A 22,486-nucleotide genomic window follows, 5' to 3' on the forward strand; every position below is an offset into this window, starting at 1 on the left:
AGCAAATGTTTGCAGGAACAGGCACTTAGAGGCTGATTTTACTGCTTAGATCTGCATGGGGAGGAGATTGACCCCGGTGTGAAAAGGGTGTCAGCTGCCTCTGTGGAAGAGTTTTTTCTTTCCCCATACCTTGCCAAAAGCCTTCCCAGTGCTGAGATCAATGCAGGAGGAGGGATCAGGCTGGGGGAAGAGTGGGCAGGCTAGTGGGGGATGCACACTGTCAGCCAGCCCTTCCTGTGAAGCTCAGGGTGCAAAGACAATGCAGTCCTGGGTGTCTTATCTTTCTGTGCCATCCACCACCATAGTGGATATACCCCTTTAAGGGGAAGTGCTTGGGGCAGCAGCTGCCAGCTGTGAGAGCTCTGTCAGTGTGACTTCTGCAGGTGCAGTCATGCGAGATACCAGTGATCCAGAGTCTTCACACAGAAGTCCCTGGCCTCCTACTTATTCCCTGGGGTTCTTGGGCCCACCGCTGTTCCACAATGTAGTGCAAACTCCTCTACCAATGGTGGGGGAAGTCTCTGTGAAGAGAATCTTATGCATGTTTTGAACAGCAGTAGTAGTGAGAGCTGACATTGACCATCAAAGCATATGCTGCAGCTGGAAGGACAGCAAAGCTCAGGTTGGGGATGGAGGTGGGAAGGAGGAGTTCAAATGGTGCAGGGTGCCTGAGGGGAAAAAAGAATAGTTGGGTCAGAGTGGGGGCAAATTAACAAAAAAAAAATGTAATTAAGAACAGAAAAGATTTCCCCTACTTTTCTCAGCCTTCTTCTGCCTCTCATAGTAGATTGAAGCATTCCAGAAACCAGCTCACCGGGCGTGGGGGCGGGTTCCAAAATGAAAAATCTTTGAGCCATGGCTCAGAGGGGTAGCCGTGTTAGTCAGTATCCACAAAAACAATGAGAAGTCCAGTGGCACCTTAAAGACTAACAGATTTATCTGGAAATAAGCTTGCATGGGTAAAAAACCCACTTCTTCAGATGCATGGAGATGCATGGCTGTAAGCTCGGCCAGGGGATGCATTCGTAGACAGGTATCCAGAGAGGGCCTTAACAGGAGACGGATGCTACTGTATCGCTACAGTGCTTGCATCCCTCACCTCTTCTAAGAGCATGAGTTTCCAAGAGTTCCACTCTTAACAAATGTTGGCCTACCACATTGACACTAAAACCCCAGCCTGCTCCTGCTGGAGTCAGTGGCAAAACTCCCTCTGACTTCAGTGGAAGCGGGATTGGGCCCCACCCTATAAGGGTGGTTTATTAGTTTCTATTTATATAAATGACATATAGATAGCATTCCATTCAGCAATGCTGTTTTCATGCTTCTTCATAGAGGAGTCATTCCCCTTCTGTTTCATAGAATCATAGAATATCAGGGTTGGAAGGGACCTCAGAAGGTCATCTAGTCCAACCCCCTGCTTAAAGCAGGACCAATCCCCAACTAAATCATCCCAGCCAGGGCTTTGTCAAGCCTGACCTTAAAAATTTCTAAGGAAGGAGATTCCACCAACTCCCTAGGTAACGCATTCCAGTGTTTCACCACCCTCCTAGTGAAAAAGTTTTTCCTAATATCCAACCTAAATCTCCCCCACTGCAACTTGAGACCATTACTCCTCGTTCGGTCATCTGCTACCACTGAGAACAGTCTAGATCCATCCTCTTTAGAACCCCCTTTCAGGTAGTTGAAAGCAGCTATCAAATCCCCCCTCATTCTTCTCTTCCGCAGACTAAACAATCCCAGTTCCCTCAGCTTCTCCTCATAAGTCATGTGTTCCAGTCCCCTAATCATTTTTGTTGCCCTCCACTGGACGTTTTCCAATTTTTCCACATCCTTCTTGTAGTGTGGGGCCCAAAACTGGACATACTACTCCAGATGAGGCCTCACCAGTGTCGAATAGAGGGGAACGATCACGTCCCTCGATCTGCTGACAATGCCCCTACTTATACATTCCAAAATGCCATTGGCCTTCTTGGCAACAAGGGCACACTGTTGACGCATATCCAGCTTCTCGTCCACTGTAACCCCTAGGTCTTTTTCTGCAGAACTCCTGCCGAGCCATTCGGTCCCTAGTCTGTAGCGGTGCATGGGATTCTTCTGTCCTAAGTGCAGGACTCTGCGCTTGTCCTTGTTGAACCTCATCAGATTTCTTTTGGCCCAATCCTCCAATTTGTCTAGGGCCCTCTGTATCCTATTCCTACCCTCCAGCGTATCTACCTCTCCTCCCAGTTTAGTGTCATCTGCAAACTTGCTGAGGGTGCAATCCACACCATCCTCCAGATCATTAATGAAGATATTGAACAAAACTGGCCCGAGGACCAACCCTTGGGGCACTCCACTTGATGCCAGCTGCCAACTAGACATGGAGCCATTGATCACTACCTGTTGAGCCCGACAATCTAGCCAGCTTTCTATGCATCTTATCGTCTATTTGTCCAGCCCATACTTCTTTAACTTACTGGCAAGAATACTGTGGGAGACCGTGTCAAAAGCTTTGCTAAAGTCACGGAACAACATGTCCACTGCTTTCCCCTCCTCCACAGAGCCAGTTATCTCGTCATAGAAGGCAATTAGATTAGTCAGGCATGACTTTCCCTTGGTGAATCCATGCTGACTGTTCCTGATCACTTTCCTCTCCTCTGAGTGCTTCAGAATTGATTCCTTGAGGACCTGCTCCATGATTTTTCCAGGGACTGAGGTGAGGCTGTTTGTCCCTTCCAATCACCATTATGACTCATGCATTTCTCCTGTATACTAGCAGGTTGATAGCTATATCTGGTGCCACCTTTGGTGCCATCTCACATGTGACCTAGGGCTAAGTGAATCTCCAAAGCCCTCGGAAGTCAGTAGGTGTTTTTCCATTGACTTTAATAGGCTTTGGATCAGACCTATCATTTTCCACAATTTTTTTGTTTTTTTGTTTTTTTGGTTGTTTTGGCTTGTTGGTTTTTCACCCTACATTTCACATTAAGCCTGAGTTACTTACAGCTCTTTGTGGGGCATATGTTTTCATGAGGGTTCAACACAAAGCAAGGTTTACAAGGATTTCTGAGGGAAGATCTGCCTGAGAGGCAACAGACACTAGTGTCTGTTTTTAAATCAAAACAAAATCACAAAATTCCACTTGAAAAATTCTCCAGACACAGCCAGACATTGCTTTGGGCTTCAACTAAAGGTTTGTAGGCCTAAAAATAAAATCTCATATAAGCTTGGATGGGTTTATTCTGTGTTTGAACTTGAAACTAACCACCTGCATTATGACACTGAGAGCTTGTCTACAAATTAAGTTGTTCCTGGTTCTCATTAACTCCATGTGTGGACATTCTTATTCTGAAATAAGAGTGCCAAGTACTTGTTTAGCGTAACCCACCAGAAGTTAATCAGGAACAACTCCATGTGTAGACAAGGCCTGAGTTTCCTAGTGAAAGGTCTGTACAGAAATATTCATTACTGCCAACTATCCCCACTTCCAGGCATCCCCTTATTGGTGCTCCATTAACCATGCACGTGGTCTGTATTACAGCACATTACTGTGTCTGAATACAATTGCTAGCCAGTGTGTTAGTTGGCATGATGTTGAACACAGTTTGGGCTGTGTAGACAAGAAAAAGTTGTGTTTCGCCTCTTATCACTAACTGTGATTAAACCCTCAATGAGGTAGCTGAGTTAGCTGACACAATGCCGAACGCAGTTTGTCCTGGTCTATGCCAACCAATAAACCATGGTCATCCACAGGCCAGCTAACATGATAGTTGTGCTCAGACATGGTTGTTTTGTAGTGGGAGCCAGCACAAAGAGTCTTATGCATTCTTGTCTCTGCTCACATTGGAGATCTTTATCAGTGTCTATGCTAGACATCAATTTAGGAGGATGCAGCATGATACAGGATTGTCACCTTTGTATAAGTTAGAAACCCTTGCCAAGCAATTAAGGCACTGTCTAAAAACACTTCTGACTAATTAGGTTTAACACAGTGGAGTCAGCCATTTTGTTTAAGCAGGCTTTAAAACCAGTTTAGCTAAGGGCTTGTCTACATGGTGAGGCAGTATGCGCTCACGTGTTGCTCATTAATTTGCCCTTGTAAACCTTACCGGTGCACATGAAAGGTTCCCTACACTACTCATGAAAGCTTATGCTCAAATAAATTTGTTAGTCTCTAAGTTGCCACAAGTACTCCTTTTCTTTCTAGAGAACCTTTAGTGCACACCAGCAAGGTCTACATGGACCAATTCTTGGCGACATATTAGTGCACCTTAGAAATCACATCCCTGTAATACACACTGTTGAACCATGTAGGCAAGCACTAACTCAGTTAAAGGGACATCACTTTTACCAAATGACCACCGTCTAAGCTGTTTTTAAAACTCCAGATGAAGACCATGTTTACATGCGGTCCTTTAAACTTGTTTGAGCCCCGAAATGGATGGAGCCTAAGCTTTAGCACAGTGATAGAGAGAAAAAAAATGGGTTAAGACCTTCTTTGTGAGCCATATACAAATATGGACCTACTATCAGTATGAACTGATTATTTTTAAGTTTACAGATTCTTTTGTAAATATATAGAGTTTTATAAAATCTGTTCATGTGCAGTTGTGATGCACTAAGTGTTAAAATGAAGAATGAAAGAGGAGCAGGAATATACAGCAATCAATGGTGTCTTTTGACAATGAACAAACTGCTTGAAACAAAGAATTCCAAGCAGGTTAACAAGTCATAAAGGCATTAAGAACATGGACTGTCTTACTATGTATTTGTGTAGCACTTTGCACTATGGTCTCCACTCTCTGTGGGAGCTAATTATCACATTTTATGTTATGGTTCTATTTATAAAGTTTCCAGTTATAAAGGGTTAACAAAAGACTAATAGATGTCTTAAGAAATGAATACTCAATTGTTATAAAATCCAAAAGGTCAGTTGCTTATAACTACGGCTTATAGATAGCACTGAGGACAAATAGGAATTTTCATCCAGTGGGAAATTCCAGTATTTCAACATTTGTTTTCATCCCAAATTGGGACAAAAAATTGAACTACCGATTTTTTTCAGAGAATCAAATATTCTGAAAAATTTCAAATCAGTTTGTTGAACTGACCCAAAGTGCTTCATTTCAAGTCAGTTCAACATTAAACTACATTTTCTGATGGTGCCACATTGCCTCGTCAGAGTTGTAGTTCGGAAACTCGATGCCCTCAGGGTCAGGCTCCCTGGCCTGACTACTACTCCCATGATGCACCTACTGTCATGTGATCCCATGATGTACAAACAGCTTGGTCAGAGTCTTAGAAGAGTCTGTGTTGCATCATGGGAGATGTAGGCCAGGCCAGGAGCCCAGCCTATGAGGAAGAATTGGGCCCTGCACTTCAACTCCCTTGAGGCAATGTGGCACAGGAGAAAAATGAAGTTATTGTAGAACTGTCTCTAAACAAAACATTTTGAGCCAATTCACCAAACCAAAAATATTTCAATTGTGGTCCAACAGACCTTAAACAAAATAATTAATTTTGATTTTTCCCAATTAAAATTTGCAAAATTTTGGTAAAACTGAAATTTGCATGTGGAGGATTTCAGTTTTGTGGGAACTGCATCTTCCATAAAAAAAAAAATCTCTTATATGGAAAATTCCCACCCAGCAGTTCTGCTTATAACTATCTGTAACATCTTCAGTTGATGTGCCTATAACCATCTATAATGCATACTATTCAGGTCTGTAACAATCTTAAAATATGTATTACTCATTTATTAACCCTTTATAAATTATTTTAATGGAGTCTTAATATAAAGGATGATAATGATAATAAACCTGTAAACGACAGGATTTTTATTTCTATAATTATTAAATGGACTAATTGCTAGGGTTGAGCAGAGGGGGAGGAAAAAGATGATATTGTAGGAAATATTGTCTCTGTCTTAACTCTAAGTCTGGAAAAAGGCAGAATCTCTGACTGGCAGAAGCAAGCACACCCCTCAGACATTCCTAGCAACACGTCCAGAGGAAACAAAGCTCCTCTCTGTGCTCCTTATTACACCACATGCAGGGTTTTTCAGTGAGAGCATCTGAGTGCCATGTAAACTCTTCCCATTCAACAGCCTACGTTCAGCAATGTGGCTTAAAAAATACATCCAAAGTATACAAGTTCCAACTCACTAGAAGCCCAGGGCCAAATTCTATTTTAAATGAAAACAAAAAATCTGCATATTGAGCAATAAAATGTGGGTTCTCCCTCAGAAAGAGGGTGGCTGATTTGCACCTCGTATGTAACTGGAAGGGGAATCTGCTGTCTACCCCCAACAGATCTCAGGACTCTTGGCATTGACACTGCAACTGTCTTTCTGTCTTCACTTGCTGTAACTTTCTGAAAATGGATAGTTTTTAAAATGTATGAGAAATGAAATAGTTGATTCAGACGTAGATAAGCCAAGTCAGACCAATCTGATAGATGTGAGTCAAATCTGTAAAACTAGCATTGGGATTAAGTACATTTTAACAGCAATATATGTGTCTAAGTTTGTCTGGGTTTAAGGGGTAAACTTAAAAGGGAATTATACAGGAGAGATGATGACTAAGACTTTTCAAGATATTTTCCATCAGAGGTGTATCCTTCCGAAGCCACAGACAGAGCACAGAAAATCATTTTTAAAGAGAACTGTAAAGTTAGTAGACTAAATGCATCCCCTATTTAACACCACTGAAGACAGTGGATATACAGCTATCTGAATATGGCCCATAGTTAAAACAACACCACGTTCTCATCATGTATTGCCAGTAAGAAGGTCATAGCCAGGGTAGTGAGAAGTTTAATAAAACTTTACATTGAAAGGTGCAGAGGTATAATATACCTAAGGCGTCTGATTTAAGACTTTAACCAGTAAACACTGATTAACTCCCCCCCCCACACACACACAAACACACCCCGGTACTAAAAATATAAATAAAATGAATAAGTAAAGGAAATCAGTGTTTATCCAATAGATACCAGAAAACCCCCAGAAACGGTTACTCAATTCATGCTGATTTCACCCCATGTGCAGTTTGTTTTATATAGACAATGTCCCTGCTCCCTGGCTTGTATTTAAGGGCCTGCCTACATGGAGCAGTAATGCAAACCATGGGGTGTGATTTCTAAAGCACACATTAATTGGTTTGTGTAGACTCTGCTGGTGTGCACTAAAGGTTCCCTAGTGTGCTCTAATGTACTGCTGCTTAAAACAGTACTATGTTAAAATGCACCAGGAAACAAACACTAAATGCTAAACCAGAGGTTCAATGACAAGGATGCAAAGGTTAATCTAACATGTAATTCATTTTTATACATATAATAAAAATGAAAATAGATCCTTTGGGAAGTACCTGAAAAAGCTTCTCATTACAGTATCAAAAAGAACCCCAAAACCCTGGATTTTTGGACATCGACATAGAACTCAAAAATTGTTTAAAATAACTCCCAAAAATGAGCCCCCAAAAAGATAAAGCCCTAAAGATAGCCCACAATACTTTTTGATGTATTAATATAATACATGGTTTGATTCAGAGTTTATTACATATTTACAGTTAAATTAGAACTGTATGTCCCTGACCTGGGGATGTTAGCTCATTGAATGCTTTGAAATGCAGGGAACTGTTGTGGATGATATTTTTTAAGTAAAGCCACCCAGAGTGGTGTTGGTTTTGGTTTGGTGTTTGTTAAAAGAATCGCCTAAAATTATCTAAAGCAATCTTTGAAAAGGGGTAGGAACACATGGTTAGGAATTAAATTTGCATAATGGTTGATGCAATAGCTAGGGCCCAGAGATCCATGTGTAAGTTAACAAGGAAATTAGGGACACTGCAAAAACTAAACAACCGGGCCAAGGGTTACACAATCTAAAAGATTTCAGCAGAGAAAAGAAGTGGGAGAAAATAAATGCAAGAAATATATTCCAAGATGGTGAAGCACAAAGGCAGGGGATGGACAGAAAAATAGCAGGATGCTTTTGTTGTCCTAGTGGCAATAGATTTCTAATGTGCACATTGTGATGACAAAGCAAAACAGCACATGTGAAGAGTATGGAGAAAGACAGCTATATCACTCTAAAGAGCAGCTCTTCCGTTAGTGCTTTCCTAAGCTAAACTAAACTGAACTTTACAGGACAATGAGCTAAATCATTGGCTTTGCCAGGGCCCTAGAAGATGGCTTTGATGGAAATACTAAAGCCCAGATTCTTGGCTACACCCATGGAACACCCAATGCAGCTCAGGAGGTGGATGTGCTCTCCCCCATCCTGGGCTGTCTGAATTCAAGGCTAATCCCACAGTTTAACTCCAGCTCCTATTGGCTTCTGTATGGCAGCCTAGGATCTACAGGGCATAGGAACATCCCAGTCATGCTCATTTCCCTCAGCTGTACCTCTTACGCCAGAGCAGAGAAATTGGGTAGCTATACAACACTAGAAGATCCCCTACAGTGGGATGAGCCTCCCATGACTGGATTTGTTGTCTTTATAGCTAAAATCTACCAGCAGGCACACCATTCCAGAGAATCTGGACTAATATGTTCTGTTAATGTGTATGCAGATTAATTACCATCCTGTCTACAGAAGCAGTACTTCTCTTTTACTAAAGATCCAGGAATAGCTTTCTATATTTGTTAGGTCTGGTTCTGTTCTCACTCTAGTGTAACTCCACTGACTCCTGATTTACACAAGTGTAAATGAAACATCATCAGGCTCATTATAACCCTTTAAATAGCTAAGTTTGACCCCCTTTTGCAGGTATCAAACCATGCTGTGTTTGTAGCATTAAAGTGTATATTCATATTCTATATGTCCTCATGATAGAAAATGTATTCTCTGACTTCTTTTCAGCAAGTTTATTTCGGATCGGGAGAGCCGAAGAAGTCTCACGAACAGTCACTTGGAAAAAAAGAAATGTGATGAATATGTAAGTCTGTCTGTTTGTCTCTTTCTCAATATACTGTTGACTGTGAACTATACAACCCTTAGATCTGCTCTTCAGAGGTGCTGAGCGCCTACAACTCCAGCTGAGCCAGGGGGAGCTGCATGTTCTCAGCACCTCTGAAAATCAGCTCCTGTGGTTAATGGAACGCATTTTTAAAAATACTGAAAATGTTTAAAACAATATATATTGCCCACACAATTTCTGTTCTATAAGTGCATTTATCCCTTCCATAAGGCAGTAATTGGAATGTCCATGTGAAAAGGTTCACTAGGATTTATTCTCTTTCAAATCTTGCTTTGTATTTTTCTACTGTATCTTTGCTGTAGCAGTAATTACTTTTACTTCCTATAACATGAAACTTGGAATTCACAGTATATGTGCATTGTACAATGAACTCTAAACTATTTATATGTCCATTTTTCCTATGTCCAGATTCCAGGAACAACCTCATTGCGAATGTCTGTCTTTAATCTCAGCAATGCCATTATGGGTAGTGGAATTTTAGGCCTTGCCTTTGCATTAGCCAACACAGGAATCATCCTTTTTGTGTAAGTATCCACACAGTGAATAGCAGGACTAGGCACACTTTCATATTGATTTTAAAATGTTTGCATTTAGAGAGAATGTGGTTGTTTATAGACCATTCAAAACACAGTGGGCAGTTTTACTAAATGAAGTAGGCTGCATACATAAGTAGCTTGGATTTCAGAGGTGCTGGCTTCAGTAGCAGCAGCTAATGCCCAGACCAATGATTTAGGTAACTAAACATGGACTTGGATATTTAAGTTCAATCATTTTGGTCATGGGTTTCAGATATGAATGTATCACAATGATTAGTAAAAAAGACATGAGGTGTAATCTTGGACCAATTGAATTCAATACAAGTTTAGCCATTGGCTTCAATGAGGCCAGGATTTCATTTGGAGTCTCCAAGCTGTATAAGTATTAGAAAGAGCATTTTTGGACAAGAAATGGTATGAGAAATGTTAGTTTATAAACAAGAGAATAGTCTACCCAATTTATATTTTAATAACTTATTTGTTATCCTACTTGTCCCAGAGCCCTAAAAAACAAAATTTAAAGAATCACACACCTTTGGGTGAATCTTTGGGTGTTCTATGTCCAGGCCCAGAATCTCACTCCTTTTCTCTGTCTGAGTAGATTCCCTGAGTAAGATGCCCAGAAGGGTAGTTTTCTATTAAGACACAAATAGTAGGCTACATTTAGGTATTTTTAATATGTGAGCAGCTAAATGTCAGTGATTATGGAGCCTTTCCATTCTCCAAGAATCAATGAGAGTTTTGCCAGTGCCTTCACTGGGAGCAAATCACAAATCCAAACACTTATTATTTTAGTGATTACATAGTGTGAAACTACTTCTGAAAAGCAAAGCAAATTAAAATCCTTCAGCACTCTATGTAATATAATAATGGGCTTACAAATAATGGGCTAGGCCATGCAGTTTGTACAATTTGTTGGAGGCAGTGTAGAGCCGCTCCACGCAGGGGGAAGCACTAAGACAAATTGTATCTCTCTCAAAACTGCCTGGCGTGTATAGGGATTTACACATGACATTGTCTATAAGTAGGGCCCTACCAAATCCATGGTCCATTTTGGTCAATTTCACAGTCATAGGATTTTTAAAATAGTAAATTTTATGATTTCAGCTAATTAAATCTGAAATTTCACAGTGTTGTTATTGTAGGGGGTATCCTGACCCAAAAAGGAGTTGTGGGTGGGGGGTATTGAAAGGGTATTGTAGGGAGTTTGCATACTGCTACCCTTACTTCTGTGCTGCTGCTGGCAGCAGTGTTGACTTCAGAGCTGGGCGGCCAGAGAGCAGTGGCTGCTGGCCAGGAGCCCACCTCAGAAGGCAGGGCTGCTACCAGCAACAGCACAGAAGTAAGGATGGCATGGTATGGTATTGCCAACCTTCCTTCTGCACTGCTGCCTGCAGAGCTGGATGCCCAGCCAACAGCCACTGCTCTCCGGCTGCCCAGCTCTGAAGTCAGCACAGAGGTAAGGGCGGCAATACCGTGACCCCCCTAAAATAACCTTGCGACCCCCACCCTGCAGCTCCCTTTTGGGTCAGGACCTCCAATTTGAAAAATGCTGGTCTCCTCCGTGAAATCTGTATAATATAGGGTAAAAGCACACAAAAAAACAGATTTCACGGGGGGAGACCAGATTTCACGGTCTGTGACACATTTTTCATGGCTATGAATTTGGTAGGGCCCATCTATAAGGTCCCACTGGCTGGTATGACGAGAAGCATGACCATGGTTTCTCCTGGTCCCTACCTCCTTTAAGGTGATTTATTTTCTTCAGTGTGGAAGGAGTAAGTAGTCCCTGCTCGTAGAGACCATTATTGTGCCTATTCTTCAGGTGGATCACACAAGGCATAACCCCCAGTGGCAAGGCAGATCGCAATTTGGCCCCAGATACCTGGCTCTTTCAGTATTTGCCCTAAAAACAGGGTAAGGAACAGCTGGACAGACAAAGCTGAAGAGTTCCAGTTGTTCAAATGCATACAATGCAATCCGAAGACTTGGATGTTTAATTTTTATACAGTTAAAATACAGTTCTTTTCAGCCTGCCACACTAGAGTACTAAAAAGCCAAAAAAATACGGCCAGGACTTCAGTTGAAAAAGAGATTTGAGGTAGAATGCCTTGTCTGCACCAAAATGGAGGCCTGTTATAAAGTAGGAGAATATTATAGTTTAAAAATGAACCGTTGCCACTTACCAACAAATCACTGAGATGTGTTGTTTTGGGTTCCAGAATAATACATTTCATTTTCAAAAGTGACTGAGGTTTAATAAAAAAACAGTTGGGAATTATTCATAAATCTTAGTGATACTAATGGGAAATTTAGGGGTGCACTGATGGGAGAAATAGAATAAGCCACATCTGAAAAATGTTCAATACCAGGTTTGAATTGGCAACTCATTCTAAGGCCACTTGGTTTGACCTTGAATGGGTTACTACATTTTGGAATTGGTTGTTCTTTTTCATTTTAAGTATTTAACAGAAACTCTGTATTATGGAATGGAATCTAACTGCTCCATAGTGAAGGTTTCATGTAAGGTCTTGCCTACATTGTAGATTTTTGTAATAGTGTAGCTATACCCATACTTCTAGGATTAGCTGCACTGGTAGAAGTCACCGTTCACATAGTTTTCAGAGCTGCATTTTGCAAAATCTAAAATCTACAAAAGCCATCAGGTTGGCCTGAAATGTAGTAGCTCAGGTAAAGGACCAGAGTAGAATTTGTTGTGAACATTTGAGGCCATATGATCAAGGGGTGACTAAGATACAGCATCATACAAAATGAGATCTTTTTCAATGTTGAAGGATTCTTCTGAGGGCTCGTCTACATTAGAATCGCACCTGCGGCACTGCTGTACTGATGTAGCTGCACCACTGTAGCACCGCTAGTGCAGATGCTCTGTGCCAGTGGTTTTCAGACTTCACATCATGATCCAGTGCTGGGTCGTGGAATGCAAGGCACTGGGTTGTCTTGCTCAGCACCCAGGGACCCTGGTGGCCGGCCAGTAAAAACTAGTGGTCCCTACCTGTTCTGACACCGCGCTGTGCCCCAGAAGCGGCCAGCAGCAGGTCCAGGTCCTAGGCAGGGGGGCCATGGAGCTCCACGCGCTGGTCCCGCCCCGAGCACTGTCTCCACGCTCCCATTGGCTGGGAACCGGCCAATGGGAGCTTGGGTGGCGGTGCCTGCAGGCAAGAGCCGCTCAGAGCCGCCTGCATGCCTCCGCCTAGAAGCCAGACCTGCTGCTGCCCGCTTCCGGAGCACAGCGCAGTCCACGGTGCCAGGACAGCGGGGAAGCCTGCCTCTGCACCCTGGCTGCACCAGTGACCAGGAGCCGCCGGAGGTGAGCCCATGCCCCAATCCCCTTCCCCAGCCCCTAGCCACCCCCAAACCCAGAGCCCCCTCCTGCACCCCAAACCCATTATCCACAGCCCCATCTAGAGCCTGCACCCCCAGCCCAGAGCCCTGACCCCCCTCCTGCACCTCAACCCCCAGCCCAGAGCCCCTCCCACACCCTGAACCCCTCATTCCCTGCCCCACTCCGCAGCCTTCACCCCCTCACCCCAACCCTCTGCCCCAGCCCTGAGCCCCCTCCCACACCTTAAACCCCTCATCCCCAGCTCCATTGGGTCTCAGGCATCAACAATTTTCTTCAACTGGGTTACCAGAAAAAAAGTTTGAAAACTACTGGTCTATGCTGATGCGAGAGAGCTCTCCCATTGGCATAATTACTCCCCCTCTCTGAGCGGCGGTAGCTATGTCAGTGGGAGAGCTTCTTCCGTTGATATAGCACTGTCCACACCAGCTCTTAGGTCCGTGTAACTTACATCACTCCAGGGGGATGCCGTTCCACACCCTGAGTGACTTAAGTTATGCTGAAGTAACCACTAGTGCATACAAGCCCTCATACTTTTTTGTGCACAGCTTGGGGGGGGGAGAGAGGGGGGATGATGGGTAGGAGGCACATGAGATTTGTTTCCTCGATTTTCCTTTCTGAGATCTAGTACATGGTACCAAGAGACAGATCTGAAACTTAAAATATGAAAAGATACAAATCAGTTCAGGATGTTTTGAACTGCTTTGCTACTGCAGCACTGACAAACATTTCATTAAAAATAAACTCACTAGCTTATATGTCAAATTAAAAACGGAAGTGGACAGAGCTATTGCTACATCAGTGATTTCTAATTAACATGATAGAAGTGCTTCAAATTTTTATATCAATTTGCAAATATCTGTTTTATGTATGTGCAGTATAAGATTGCCCTGTAATCTGAAACCCACTGAAAAGAGAAAATCATTCTGATTTTCACTCTGGGAATTGATTTGCTTTGGAGAGTTCAGGGTCCTGTCTACCCTACAACTGTAACCAAATCAGGAATCAGCTCCTGGTCCAGTTACGCTTTAAAAGTTAGTATGGATAGGAACTATCTGTGTCACAGTGACTGGGTTAAAACTCTGGAACAGTCCAAAGCATTAGTCTAATTACATTCTGATTCCACTGAAACTTTAGTTCTTTGTAAACTCTCACAGCCTTCTCTGCTCCTCTCATCAGCACACATACTGCTATTGAACTCATTAGCACTAACAAGAAGCTAACACCACATTCTGTAAAGCATTCTGTTGCCAGGGTTCAGTTGAGAGATGTGTATCTCCTGAATGCTTACATTTCTCTAAACGAGATAAAAGCAGTTTTATCAGAAGTAGATCACATACATGATACTGAACCCTAGAGAGGCTTATAATGATCTTTGATAGTAGTTGGACTTGTCGTGAATCAAATACTGGGTAGATCAAAGTATTGAGCTAAGGTGAATGCTGAGTACATTATTTGTACTATAAAGAACAGAATTATTCTCTACTTAATTAACTGTGCAGATTTAATAGCAGATATTTATTTTAATAGCCATGCATTTGTTAGCTCTGTAATGGTTTTCAGTCATGTTAGCACTGTCATAGACAAAGCCATTAAGACCAAAGATGAAGTAGCTAGTAACAAGTTAGAGAGTGAGAGGCAAGTTAGCAGGGAATGAGCCATCAAACCAGTCTTTGAGATACAAAATTGTGACTTCTGGAGCTCTGTGGCAAATAAAGAGCACCGTTTAAAATGTTCCTATGTCCTGCAATGCAGAGAGTTGAATCCAATCGATCAAGAATACATTTTTTTCCTCACAACTTGATCAAATGAATCTTTCCAACAAATATATAGTGCTATCTTTATCACACGTTGCTTTACAAGTGATTAAAGACAGAGACCAAGTATTATTATTTTTGCATTTTGAACAGAGGGCCTTGTTGTATTCATTACTTGTAAATTACACAGGTCTAAAATGTTTCTAAGCCTGCTTTGATCTGCATAGACTTTGGTTACCAAAGAGAACCAGGCACTGTGATCTAAAAGTAAAAAGCAAAGATGGAAAAGGAAACCTGTGTGTTAAAAAGCTAATTAAGCAAATGAAGGCCTGCTTTTCCACCAGCATGACTCCACTGACTCCAGTAGAATCAAACCTGATTTACCCCCTGCACAACTGAGGTCAGAATCAGGATCATATAGTCTTTGCATACTGAATTAAAAATAAACAAAACAACAAAAACACTATTGTTAATGTATTATTTGTGTAACTTAACACCATAGGTAGGTATGATGCTTTGCAGGTGTAAAATAAGGTGAGAGCCCATAGGTGCTTACAGTCTAATATGGCTAATAACTATGAGCTATGCCATAGAAAGACTCTTCCATATCAGCAGTAGGGGAGAAAATCCTCATGGCTGCAGAATGTTTGGAAGGCTGCACCTGAGCCAGGCCACAGAGAGACCTTTGGAGGAAGATTCTGCAGACTTTGGCACTGGTTGAGCCGAGCTCTGCTGTGTCCTGATCCCCAGTGAAATTCCAAGGGGGTTTGCGTGGCAATGCTAGTGAGTGGCAGATGTGTGGCCTGTTAATCCATCAACTTCACAGATTCTCTGGTCACAAAGCCCAGGCCTCTGCAGTGCAACGGGCCACAGTAGTTGCTACAGTTGATGAGTGAAGGAAGCAGCTGTGGACAGACAGCATACCTTCCCAGGGTGGGAGGTAGGATTCTGTTCCCCCTAGCTCTGCGTCAGTCCTTTGCAAATAGCTATACACTTGGCTTGGACTGGGGGTGAGAATTTTGCCCAGATTTCTTAGGTGGTTGCCAGCACTTTTTTAAACTGGACAAAATGTGAAACATGAGAACAATTTTGATACTACAGGGTTGCCAAAGCTTCACTGCTTACGTTTTGAGTTTGCAAAAAGTGAGGGGAACTAATATTTTCATTCCATTCTATGGGATGCTACTAGCACTAGTCTGTCTAAACCACAGCCCTCACACAGAGGCTTTTCATATGGCCTTACTGAAAAAGGACATGTTTCTCATAGCAACTTGTGAGACTCCCGAGGGGAAGTAAGGAAACAGATCAGATCACCACCTGGCTGGCTTGCAGCTGTTATTTTTACCTCCTTGAAAACGCCCTTTGCTTGGTGTCAGCAAATTAGGAGTTTAATGTTAAGGGCTCAGTTACAGATTGCTTCAACAGCCAAGCAATGACTAGCCAAGTGACTAGCTTCAACAGCCAAGCAATAATGGCTGGAGACATTATGCCCACATAGTGCAAAAACATGCATGATGTCTCTGGTGGGAGCATGCTCAGCAGCAGCACTTACTCCACCTTATGAAAAAGTTCAGTGTGGGCTCTCCCAGCACTGCCTTCCAGGCATTACAATGTACAATGCAGGCAAGGTGGACAAGTTCCTTTGGGAAGTGCAGTGCCATTGTTGTTTGATGCCCCCTTAAGATCGAGTAATGCTGTCTGTATCATTGTGGCATGTTCTGTACAGTTATACTGAGAAGAATGGGGCTTCTTGTGCCCTCTTCCACTCTACTCCACCCCCCAGGCCAGGCAATCATGGCAAGAGCAGCCATAATTTTGGCCCCGAAATATATCTAGTCTAAGGAAGAAAACATTGTTTTCAAACTGTCTTTCCCGCATGTTCCTTTCAGTGAAAAGACTTGTTTTTGTCATCTATTGTAGCAGCTTGTTTTCTGTTTAATTTTAGATTTGTTTAGATGGTGTCCTAAGACATTTTGTCATGATAGAAATGATAGAAATGCCAACAGATTGTTTTAATACTCCTTACACATATCATGAAAATGTGTTGTCAATCAGCCTGTGTAACTGTACACGGAGAAAAGGAACACACAGTGCTTGAATTGTTCCCTGGTCTACAGGAGATGGATCATTGCGCAAAGGTAGTGTTGTGCATTTGGCCCATGGTACTGCCTTGTTATCAGGCGTGCTGCTCAGCCCTTTGCAAGTATCGACTAAGCATTCATTCCCACTTTAATTCCCGAATTTTTCTGCAAACCAGTGATTACAGTGCAGGGGCCAAATGATGGATGCCCCATCGCAGGAAGTACCAACTGTAATGCAGGATGCAGCTAACCCTTCAGCCTCTGCTTCTCTCAGTGCAAGGACAGGGACTGGAGTTGCCAGTGCCATGCAGTACCTCAGAGGAGGGGTGTCTCTGCTGTCTCCCCTGCTCAACATCTGTAGCTCAGAGACCACCACTCTGGGGAGCACACAGTGTGAGGCTAGTGTCAACAGGGGTGCTAGTGTCAGGGCAAAGAACCACATATCCTTCCACTCCAGAGCAGAGCTGGAATGGTGCACAGATTGGGGGAGATCACTCTGCATCCTCTACAATAGGCTGGCAGGGCTACTTGGGGCAGTGCTGCCCCTGCTTTCCCAGTGGCACTGTCAGAGTCAGGCACAACAATATCAGGAGATACCATTAATATCCACTGGAACTTGGCTTGGGAAAGAACATTGGGATGTGGCCCTCATGTCCTTAGATAAACAGATAAAATTCTGTGCCTCAGATTTTAGAAAGATCATTAGACTAAGTAGTCGGGAGCATAGGGCTCACAGCTGCTCTGACTAGATCTTCTTGCTTTGATGGTAGGAGATTTTTATTTTGGGTTAGATTAAAAGTGGGAGGGGTTACTAATCAATAGGCTATAAACTTTGAGCACCATAAGTCCATCTCTGCAGGCCTTCAATATAAGACTTAATGGGCCAGAGCCACAGTTATACTAGGTCCCCTTTTTACACTATAGCAATGTAAAGAAGCCATAAAGCATGTGTCAGTTATATTTATACTTACTTTAGGGCCCCTTTGCACTGCCAGAAATTATGAAGGTGGCTTAGTGTAAATGAGAATCTGTCCCAATATGTACAAAATTGCAACACCAAGGAATTATTTTATTATAATACATTTTATTTTTCACTCTCTTCTAGGTTTCTGTTGACTTCAGTGACATTTCTGTCTATTTATTCAATAAATCTCCTGTTGATATGTTCAAAGGAAACAGGTAATTTGAGATGATAATGTATCAATTTAGTAGGAGGGAAAAGAACAAGAGGTGAAAGATGTTCAGAATAAAGCAAGATGGCTGGGTTTTTTCTCAGTTTGAAAAAGAAAAGAGAAACTGGGCCAGAAGCCATCAAATTTAGTCCAGATTTATACTGATATAACTGACATCAGAATCTGGCCCATTGCTATAAAGAAAAGATATAGTCTATCCAATTCACAGAGAATTCTGATACAGTGAAATTCCATTTAGTGAAGTAGAAGGAAAGACTCAAACTGTTTTATTGCATTACAATCTGCAGATTGCAATTCGAGGTATAATGAAACTCTGTAAAGTGAAGCTTATCTGGGATAAGATGACATCACTAAAATAGAGTTGATGTTCCCAACAGTACCCATGGTATAATAATAGGTACTTTCCATATAGGGAAGAAGCCCCAAGGATCTCACAATATATAACTCTAAATACATATATAAAAGTGTGCCATTGTAATGTTAAACCCTTCACTGTACATAGGCTAAGAATAATGTCCTGAGGTTATAACCTTTTAGTCCAAACTTTCAAAATTACCCATGCATGAGAATGCTTCCACATTTGAACACCTAATTTGTGTACACAATTATCATGACTGTGTATACAATGGCAGCAATTGCATATTCAAATTAGGCATGCAGATACACACACATTTGTGTCCTTGAAATGTAAAACATTTGGGTCCTGGGCTTTAGGCTGCTAAGGAAGACATTGCATTAAAACTCAAACTGCATTTATTCTTGTTCATGTGAGTTTTAAAGAGAAAATGTCAACCAGGAGAGAATGTGAGGAACCCAAACTGAGAGATAATCTGTGCACTGTAACACCTGAAATATTTATCTTTCATTCTCATTGCATATCCTCTTGCGTTCTTAATGCTATACCTTTTCTGTCAGCCCAAGCCACAACTGGGGGAAAAAATTGCTAAATTCAACTGGAACATCTTGTAATTAATAGATAGTCTAGCTACTAGTTGAATTTGACAGACTTTAAACAAAGAATATTTAATTATAGTTCTCATACTTTCCTTCTTTCACAGGAAATATAGGAGATGAGAACTCAAATTAATATATTATCATAAGGAAATAAAAATAATAATTTAAATGAACAGTCTGGCCTCTCTGCATTAATCTAGTCAGTTAGTCAAACTGTATAAAATTAGAGCATTGCAGTGTTGTGTCTCTCTAGCTTGTCTGCCAGAGCCTTGGCTTGCAGATCCCTGCTGTGTTGAATATTATCTTCCATTAAATCTTATATTATTCCTACTGAGGGAGCAAATTTAAGACGTCAGGATGCCAGGTTTTTAAGTGTCACGAGGACACTTACATTAAAGGGATATAATCGTCTCACTGTGAGTTCCAACTTTCAAAAAGTGATTGGTAGCCACTCCTGACATTTAAAAATGTGAGGAGGATATTTCCAAATAAGCTTGCTTGACTCCTGTCAGTTACAATAGAGACCCATATTTGTGTGAAAAGGGAAGAAATAGCAGCATGGATGGGGAAATTAGCTGAATGAAGAGGAATCTTAAATGTTTTGACTTGACAGTTGCTTGTCACCCCTGATTTCTGATTTCTCCTCCAATTGGTTTACGCAGGCTGCATGGTGTATGAAAAGCTTGGCGAGCAGGTCTTTGGCACCCCAGGAAAAATGATTGTTTTTGGATCCACTTCTCTCCAGAATACTGGAGGTAAAGGAAGTATAAAAGACAAGAGCAAACAAAGGAATGCACATACATTTATGCCTGTCAGATTTGTCATTCTCCCAATGATGTTTTGGAGGTCCTCATGTTCTGTTGTGCGGTTCAAAGTAACATTCTCTGTGTAGTCTGTTGAAATGACATATCAGAAAAAACCCAGCTTGGATCAGTATCTTAGAATCAATTAAACTTCTTTGCCTTAGATCAGCTTGTATTTACTTCGGGATGGCATGAGAACCCGTGTCCAGTATCCTTCTATGTGCTCATTCCACAAGATATCATGTCTACTTTCTAAAATTGTCTCATTTTCCCCCAGCAATGCTGAGCTATCTCTTCATTGTAAAAAATGAGCTGCCCTCTGCCATAAAGTTTCTTATGGGAAAAGAAGAAGCATTTTCGTAAGTTTAATACTATTTTGCTTACTTGACTTCAGAGTCTAAACTTCATGTAGATAAACTACAGTATGGGTTTATAAAAGCACTGATTATTGGCTGTTCCTTATGTTAGTGTCAGATCGTCACAGCAGGGTCCCTAATGGGATTGTAAAGCGTGGGAGGGGAAAAGAAAAGAAAAAATAAATGAGCCTTTAGTGATCACTGTCTAGATTTTCCTTCAGAAGAATGATTTCTACAACATTCTTATCATATGGTCTGATCCCACAACATCCTGAGCAATACTTGGGGCTATTAAACACCTTCAACACCTATTGAAACCAATGGGCATTGAAGGCACTCAGCACCTCCAGGAGTTCTGATCACCTTGTAGGAGTCAATCTGTAAAGAACTCCCCAAAGTGCAGGGGAGGCCAAACTTACTGACCCTCCAAGCCACATATGACAATCTTCAGAAGTTCGAGGGCCGGGGTGCAGCTGCTGGGGCTTGGGGCTTCAGCCCCATGGGAGTCGCCTGATGGTGCTTGGGGCTTCAGCCCTGCTCCTGCTGAAGCCCTCAGCCCTGGCAGATGCACTCCACGAGGCTGAAGCCCTGAAACCCCCTTCCCCGTTGTGGAGAATGGAGGCCCCTACCCCACCACCCCACTGCAATGGAGAAGTCCTGAGCTCTCACCCCCACACCCCCATCTGGTAGGTGGAGAATGGAGTGGGGTGTTGGGCGCTCAGCGAGCTGCACTTTAACTGTAAAAGAGCCACATGTGGCTCCTGAGCTACAGTTTGGCCACCCCTGCCATAATGCCCCAATACTAAAACATGACAGGAGTGGAATACCTAGGGTAGATTTCTGCCACTTGTTACTGCTTGATGGCATCTACCGTCACCTTAAACAAAACAAAAAGGGATATTTCTTTACATTGGTACATGTCTTGTTTGTTACATCAAGTTATATGATGTCTTGTAACTTAGCTAAAAAGTGGAAACACCATCCTGAAGATGTTTCATACAAGACTGGACAGAACACTTCAAAATATGTTGTAGAGAACAATTTCTCCCCTTTCCCTGCAAACCACCAGGAGAGGATTCTAACCACAGACTATGGGAAGGGGTCAAGTGACTGGGGTCTGGTGCATCCCAGCCCCCAGTATCATGGTCTGTCATTTAGGGCATGTGGCCAGGCCCTCAGTAGGTTAAGCGGGTATACTGTTGTGTGCAGCATATGCTGCACGGCACTGTCTGACCGCTTGATCTGTCTCTTCCTGTGCTGGCAGGAGAGCTTCTATCTAATGCCAACTGGTATTGCTCCATCTCTTCACCAGGCCACCACTCCTACCAGTAAGGGCAACATTTTGCCCTCTAACTATGAAAATCCGTTGTGGCTCAGATTCCAAAGAGTGCCACTTTTTAAGCAATTACTGATAGAATATTCATTTTACTACCACATGTAACCAGTACCGTAGGAAGTTCAGAAATTGTCCCAGTCTTTGCTTGTACTTGAGCTTACAACATATGGAAGCCAGAGAAAATGCTGTAATTCTGGATGGCTGACCCAATGTAAAAAAATAGTGATAGTGCTTTAAGAAGAGATTTCACTGTATCTTTGAAATGTTTTACAGGGCATGGTATGTGGATGGGCGAATTCTTGTTGTAGCCGTAACATTTACTATAATCCTCCCCTTGTGTCTTCTTAAGAACTTAGGTAAGACTCAAATATTGTTAGAATAAAGTGGGGGTACCCAAATTTTGCTCCCCTCTAGGTCGTATTGGCCATTCAGATATAATGTAGAGGGCAGTGCTCAGTCATGAATAAAGTGGCCTTAGCACAGGAATAAGCTATGTATTAGGCATCCTGAAACAAGCCAGGCCTAAATTAAAAGCTAGTAACATGACATATGAGCACAGTATAACTAAATTGATTCAAAATAATGTGTTCGTTATCTCTTCCATTTGCTGGTGGCAACTGATTACAGTTTTTATGACCACCGGGGTGTTTATTCCATTAGGTAAATTAATATTACATAGAACTAGTAATTTTTTTAATTGCAACAGAATTGTCAAAAAATGTTTTTTCCATCAAAATTCAAAATTTCAATAACAATTCTCATTGAAAATTTTTGACTAGTTCTGTCTAGGTCAGAGGTGGGCAAACTATGGCCCGCGGGACCGTCGTGCCCAGCCTCTGAGCTCCCGGCCAGGGAAGCTCACCCCTGGCTCCTCCCCTGCTGTCCCCCTTCCCCGTAGTGACACTGCCACTGGGGCAGCGCAGTTTGCACCCACCCACCCCCCAGGCTTTCCAGTAAGGCTGTCCTGCCGCTCTGAGTGGCACGGTAAGGGGGTGAAGGGGTGTTGGATAAGGGGCAGGAGGTTCCGGGGGGAAGTCAGGGGACAGAGGGTGGTTGGATGGGGCAGAGGTTTTGGGGGGGGGCGGTCAGGAGACGGGAGCAGGGGGCGTTGGATAGGGGGTGAGGGACCAGGGGGGTCCCGGGGGGGGG

At 42.4% G+C, this 22,486-nt stretch overlaps 1 protein-coding gene across 2 annotated transcripts in view; it reads left to right on the forward strand.

Annotated features, from left to right (window-relative positions):
- Positions 1-22,486, forward strand: part of SLC38A1 (solute carrier family 38 member 1) — a 67,866-nt gene that overhangs the window by 26,654 nt on the left and 18,726 nt on the right. For both annotated transcript variants that reach the window (XM_084623438.1, XM_084623439.1), the window contains 6 exons: positions 8,840-8,915; positions 9,366-9,481; positions 17,801-17,874; positions 19,505-19,597; positions 19,923-20,004; positions 21,611-21,693. In XM_084623438.1, the coding sequence (XP_084479564.1) occupies positions 8,840-8,915; positions 9,366-9,481; positions 17,801-17,874; positions 19,505-19,597; positions 19,923-20,004; positions 21,611-21,693 (524 nt within the window). The remainder of the gene's footprint in view (positions 1-8,839; positions 8,916-9,365; positions 9,482-17,800; positions 17,875-19,504; positions 19,598-19,922; positions 20,005-21,610; positions 21,694-22,486) is intronic.

This window comes from Lepidochelys olivacea (assembly GCF_965140295.1).
Source record: "Lepidochelys olivacea isolate rLepOli2 genome assembly, chromosome: 1".
Lineage (NCBI taxonomy): Eukaryota > Metazoa > Chordata > Testudines > Cheloniidae > Lepidochelys > Lepidochelys olivacea.